This window comes from Lepisma saccharinum, chromosome 2 (genome assembly GCF_977018435.1).
Source record: "Lepisma saccharinum chromosome 2, izLepSacc3.1, whole genome shotgun sequence".
NCBI lineage: Eukaryota > Metazoa > Arthropoda > Insecta > Zygentoma > Lepismatidae > Lepisma > Lepisma saccharinum.
The window spans coordinates 188,945,232-188,951,750 of NC_139230.1; the positions used below are offsets into that span (position 1 = coordinate 188,945,232).

Sequence of the window (6,519 nt, forward strand, 5' to 3'; positions counted from 1 at the left end):
CCACAAAATGAAGATTTTGGTATGTCATGCTGATGATTTTGGTACCATCTAAGATGACACGAGGTTTCATTTCTCTCTCCAACATTCTCCGTAATAAAAATGTGCAATCGTAACCTCGTGCATTATGTGCACAGATAATTATGTCGGAAAACTTATGCTGCAATTCCAAATAGGACAGAAATGTGTCTACAGGGTCATCCCAGAATATAAACTCTCTTGTTCCACAAACAGAACACGGAACTGTTAAATCCTCTTTTTTGTAACATGCGTGACAGGCCGTCTGCACCACAATAAGATTCGGAACGTGAAGAAAAGTTTTTTCTTTCTCAAAATAAGGAATGTCAGTGTAGCATTCAAAGTCGTAAAACACAAATAGAAATTTTGAGTTCTGTTTAGGTTTCGGTATAGACATGTAACAGAAATGATTTACAGGTTTCACACAATTACATACCGTACAATATTTCATGTTGCATCTATGTACTTTCTCATATCTATTGTTCGTGAGAATAATTCTGAAACATCGGGGACACTGTTGGATTTCGCTGCAGACAGTACCTTTTCGGAACGGTGTAGAAACATGATTTGTGAAGCAGTTCTCATTTTTGAAAATTCTGTTACATGTTTGACATATTCTACGAACACCCTGTTCAGGCACACACGGTGGAGTTGAACGGCACATAGAACATAACTGTTTACACAGATGGTTATGAGCTTTCTGAAATATGAGTTCGTTACACCCGCGACATTCTTGTTTTGCCGCAAATGCTCCAACACGGTTCACTATCACATCATAGTGCTGTCTCAGGTTATCGTAGAGAAGATATATAAATTTGGAAGCGTTTTCAACCTGTCCTTCAAACAAAACATCTTTAACGTCACGAAGATTGTTGTATACAATAATTTTATATTCTGAGAGAACTTGCTGAAATTTTCTCAGTTCGGGAATTCCACTTCCGGCACACGTATTGTCTGTCAGATCTACATCTGCTTTTCGCATAATTTCGAAAACAGGTTTGAGAAGATTTCTGTTTTTTCTGTATCGAGTATAGGAAGGATCGTTATCAGCATAGGCTTTCCCTATGACCAGCGCTTCAGCTAAACAGAGTGGTTTTTTTCTATTTGGCACACCGACGATACTTCTTTTCTGTGTACTTAACATGTAATTAGGTAAACAATATGTTCGATTACCCCCACCTCCAACAGGTATACTGACATGGTCTGCTCGTAAAATTAAACGATCTGTAGCAGTGAAGGTTTTCGCACTTTGTAGTATTTTGTACATAATGTTCCACACCATATCACTATGCAACTGATCACATCTATGCCACCCGATGTAAATATCTTTCACAGTTGGGTCAGATATGTTAGACAAAGTTAAACCTATTTTGTCTTCATCCTTGGTGTCTTTTTTAACGTAGATGAGAAGATTTTCAACACCTTCGCGAATCCAAGTGTGAGGATCGACATTTTCTGGTGGCTGTGAGAAACTGAATTCAACACGTCGTCCCTTGGAACGGAATTTAGGATATTCACGTTCTTGAATGTTATGTAATGTTATATTCCCTATCTGTTCACGAGACACTGAAGCACGTTTCCTTTTCTTACCTTTCCCATTTGATGGCTGTTCTGCTGGTGGGTCCGGTCTCCATGACGGTCCTGGCAAAGGCTCCGGGTGTGATCTGGATGCAGCGTTAGTTCCTGTGTCGAATGCCTGCGTCTCCTTGGTTACTCGGGATACAGGATCAGGTGTCGATGGGGGGCCTGGGGACTCTTCGGGAATACCTGTCCATCCTCCTCCTGCTGGTGGGTCCGGTCTCCATGACGGTCCTGGCAAAGGCTCCGGGTGTGATCTGGATGCAGCGTTTGTAGACGTTCCTGTGTCGGATGCCTGCGTCTCCTTGGTGACTCGGGATACAGGATCAGGTGTCGATGGGGGGCCTGGGGACTCTTCGGGAATACCTGTCCATCCTCCTCCTGAAAGATCGGATGCGGATGTTGTCACTGTCCTTAGTAAGCGGTCATACTCCTCGACCAATGAGATACTTTCTCCCGCGATGATTTTGTGCGCAATGATCGCCAACACTTCCCGTAATTGTGCAGATGTTGTGTAATATCCGTCACGATATAGCACTAACAGATCGTCAGCGGATAACTGTTTGTCCATGATCGTACAATGATTATTTCACGAAGACTGTCTTGTGGAGAGAACGCCGTTCTTTATATATGCAAGCATGACGCAACAGTTATCTCCGATCCTAACGGTTCTACTGACCCTATGTAATTATCCCGGAAATGGTTAACAGGCTTCACCACATGTTTTCCTGTTTGATATCACTATGTAACGTTTTTTATGTTTATCTGAACACGCGGGATACAGGATGTAGATAAATGCTTAACGAAGGAACGTCTGAAATGTTTATCTATCGACAAAGGAAGAAGGACGTAGATAAGGAAATAGCTCGGCTCCTAATTGAGCTAGACCGGAAGTGATGACAAATTCGTAATCTGCACGTCGAGACTTTTCAGTAGAGTGGTCTGAAGGGGGGTCTACGATTGAAAATAACGAAACTAGGAAACGGTCGGTCCTAGAACAATGAAACCTGGTTCACCGGAAAGAGGCCTTTACTCCGAGTCCAACAAGCTATCAATAATCCTCCTAGGTCAATTAGGATTCGAGATATAGCGATTTTAAGTTTGAAGGTCATTTCAAGGTCAAGTTGTCCAATCGATAGATCTCGAGGCGTAGAATCCGAATATGGTGTCATTTCCGGTCTAGCACTTCCGGTTACCGAGATATCCGGGTTTGAAGTTTCAAGGTCAACGTCAGGGTCAAGGTCAAGGTCATCTCAAGATCAATGTCAAGGTCAAGGTCAAGGTCATCTCAGTGTAAAGGTCAAGGTCAAGGTCAGGGTCAAGGTCAGGGTCAAGGTCAAGGTCAAGGTCAAGGTCAAGGTCATCTCAAGGTCAAGGTCAAGGTCAAGGTCAAGGTCAAGGTCAAGTTCAAGGTCAAGGTCAAGGTCATCTCAAGGTCAAGGTCAAGGTCAAGTTCAAGGTCAAGGTCAAGGTGTATATGTATATGTAATATATATATATATATATATACTCTGACATATGTGTGTGTGTGTGTGTGATATGTTATTAGCGGTCATTAACTTACGGTTACAAATATATATATATATATATACTGTTATTAGTGGTCATTAACTTACGGTTACAAAGGTATACGGTTTTACACTTTAACCATGAGTTATGTGTGTTAGCGGGTTCTGTGACATACTGCGAATGGTTTGTCATTCTCGTTAGCAGAATATGATACCGCTATCCACCCACTTCCGTACAGAGATATCAACATCCACCCATTTCCTTACAGAGATATCAACATCCACCCATTTCCTTTTGATATTGCGAATGGAAAATGAAACTTGTCGAATACACTGACAGTGTTTGTTCTGACATCTTATAGAAGCCATCAAGAATATGGAGAGAGAGAACTTTGTAAGTATTCCAAGTAAATAATTAACATAATCATTTTTTATATATATTCAATATATGTTTATTATTTCCATTTATTCAAAATACATATATGGACCAGAAAAACAGTGTTACTCTGCACACATGTCAAGTTATATACATTACATATATAGAAATAACGAAAATTGAATAAGATGATTAGTGTGTTAGCATTGTTAGTTTTTAGTTATCCAATTTGCGTTTTTTCAAAATCTCTAGCATCCTCTTCTCCATTTCACCTTCTGTACCCCCCATTTTATCTATACCTCTCTGCTTCCGCACACCTTTGAAAACTTCCATCAGTTCAAAACACACTTTCATGCTGAAGTGGGATGGTACATAGGTAGCTTTTCTTATATTTTCAATAAACCCCTCGAACACCGGACTTGTTTGTTTCTTGTCGCATATGTACGTGAACAGCTTGACGAGGTTGTCGAGCCTAACCTCCATATCCTTGCACACCTCTTCCAGATTTTCCAACAACTCTCCAGCTAAACCATTCTCCTCGCAAAAATCTACAAAGCACGCAATCTGCTTCTCAGCCTGCTTCGCATGGGTCTTGCTCCATAGATTCCTTCTCTCACCTCCACTTTCAGCTTCATTTTTCACATTCGCGTGTAGGAGGTCAAATTCGAACGGTAGGGATGCCATCTGGAAATAAAAAACAAAAAGTAAGACATATGTTTTTTTGTTTTCAGCAAAAGTTTTTCACCATGGGCAACATGATGCAGACACAGTTCATATTAATGCAGATATTCGGTGTGATGACGGGTACGGAAGAGACGTTTCTCAGAAAAATAAGGAATATATTGGCGAAATATCACAGGATAAATCAGCAAAACAGAAAATTCTTCAAGCAAAAAATAGACGCCATGAGGGGACAGTTGGACCAGATGGAAGAGGAGCTGGACCGGAGATTCGGTACTCATGATATGCAGAACGAGATTCTGGACGAGTGCCGTACCCACCAAAAAGGGTAAATACCATATTTTATAATACAATATTTTGACACGTCTATTATATTGGAATACATTTTTTCTGGAATTCTCAAATTATAATTTCTTATACACGCATATTTACAATTTTTCGATTAAAGTATCTGATAATTCCCGATTTACACATAGAAACATACTGTCCTATACTTACAAACGTTCTTCTAAATTTAAACATTTTAATCATTACTAATTCGTTCTATATATTTTGATATGCATTTTCTCACAAAATATTTCTATCTATTTACAGGTTCGATACTCTCCGAAAAAGACATGTAAGACGTTACCAGCATCTAGAATCAGGGAAGAGTTTAAGACGAAAACAAACTTCTTCATCTTCCACAACAGTAAACCCCCCACCCCCTCTAATACCTACGTCTCCGTCACCTTTCGACCGTTCCAAACCTTCTACCTCTACTACTCACACTCTTGCTACAGAACCCGTGCCTCTCGAACCTGCAGCTCTTCCACAAATTCCCCCTCCGAGTTCTGCTCTATTGTTCGCACGCCTGTCCTCCCCCCTGATACCGAATGCTGGTAACTCTACTACTTCACTATCTTCGGGTGGAAATAACCCCCAACCGGAGATAGTGGAGATACTTTCCGGAGAAGAAGAAGAAGAAGCTCAACAGGTATAAGTACCGAATCTCCGGTGAGTTTTCTGTTTTTTTATATTCTATCGCTTCTAACTTTGTATTCATAGCTCATTTTAAATATATATGTACACGTTCATTACTATTTTTAAATATCGATCTTTTTTTATTTTACCCTCAGTTTCGGAAATTATACCCTACTCCGGAATACAGAACAAAAACAATATGCTTTCTCACCGTTCACTCTTCGTCAATTTCTGAGGTGTCCGTCTCTTCTATGATATCTGGGTACCGCCGTGTCGGTGGGGTTCTACTTCCGGAAAACTGTTCCTCCACTTTGTATATGCTGGAAAGAAAAATGAATATTCTTTTTAGTCCACATATTGTCGGATCGTTACCGTACTCCAGTAATTCCGCAGGATCCAAAACATGGCCGTTCACACCCATTACCGTGCCCATCGAGTTGTTTAACATTATACCGGTGTGGAACCATTTGAAAATCTCGTTCAACGTTAATACAGAGTCTCGGTAACTTTTTCGAAACATCTGCATTAACGTTGAAACGTCACAGTAATCAACTATCATGTAGGACTTGTGGCACCCTACTCGGTAGACACGTGGGATTTCCTCACTAACTAGCTCCTCCAAATTCTCATAGCGAACCATCTCGATGCTTGAAACAGAATGTCTCAAATTCTCGCCGGCTCGCATCAGATATTTTGTGGCAACACATTGAGGAGGAACATGCAGATAATCTACATTTATATGCTCGGAATTTAACTCCGTCTCTGTTTCCTGGCATATACAGTTAGTTGAGGTAACCCCCGTAACTACAATGAACGGCCCTGCCTGGTACCCGTGTGCAGCTATATCATCTGCTACCTTCTCCGACCACACACAGTACGGTAAGTGGCTGTACACGGGAGCTCTCTCTGTAACAAAATGTGTCTCGCATAATCCGTGCGTACGATGTCGGGAATAGAACATACTGATAGCAAATCCGTCATTGTCCAATTCCAAAGATCTTTCACGCGATACATTCCTGCTGTAATATGTGACCAGAAGAGATTCTCGGAATCTTACAGGTGCATCTATAATCAGCAACTCACAATTCTTCCCACCAGACAATTTTGGTTTGACCGACGACTTCACTTTCCCTAGACCAGAAATCGTAGCAGGGTATGCCAGACACGTTGTTTTACATGGAGAGTACTCCGTATAGCCATATAAGGGGTTAGACACAACATTCTTCAGAATATTCTGTTTCCTCCTCCTTGAACGTTTACCGTCATCATCGATACGTTTTCCTCTGCAGCGTTTTAGTTTCTCGTATACATGATGGGCGGCATTTTTTTCCTCCCAACTACGTCGAAATTCTGCTTCGCTAATACAACTACCCTCATACCATTTCTCTTCCGTACTCC

General features: G+C 41.0%; 1 protein-coding gene across 1 annotated transcript; it reads right to left on the reverse strand.

Annotated features, from left to right (window-relative positions):
- Positions 1 to 3,675: 3,675 nt before the first annotated feature.
- On the reverse strand, positions 3,676 to 5,384 carry LOC145980927 (uncharacterized). The gene is made up of 2 exons (XM_083114015.1): positions 5,333 to 5,384; positions 3,676 to 4,161 (listed from the first exon to the last, which is right to left on the reverse strand). The coding sequence occupies exon 2, from the start codon at positions 4,159 to 4,161 to the stop codon at positions 3,694 to 3,696; it is 468 nt and encodes a 155-aa protein (XP_082970141.1). The 5' UTR covers positions 5,333 to 5,384; the 3' UTR covers positions 3,676 to 3,693.
- Positions 5,385 to 6,519: the final 1,135 nt, after the last annotated feature.

Bases quoted from the DNA above. Each gene is read 5' to 3' on its own strand.
- LOC145980927 (XM_083114015.1), bottom strand. From the start codon at position 4,161: ATGGCATCCCTACCGTTCGAATTTGACCTCCTACACGCGAATGTGAAA.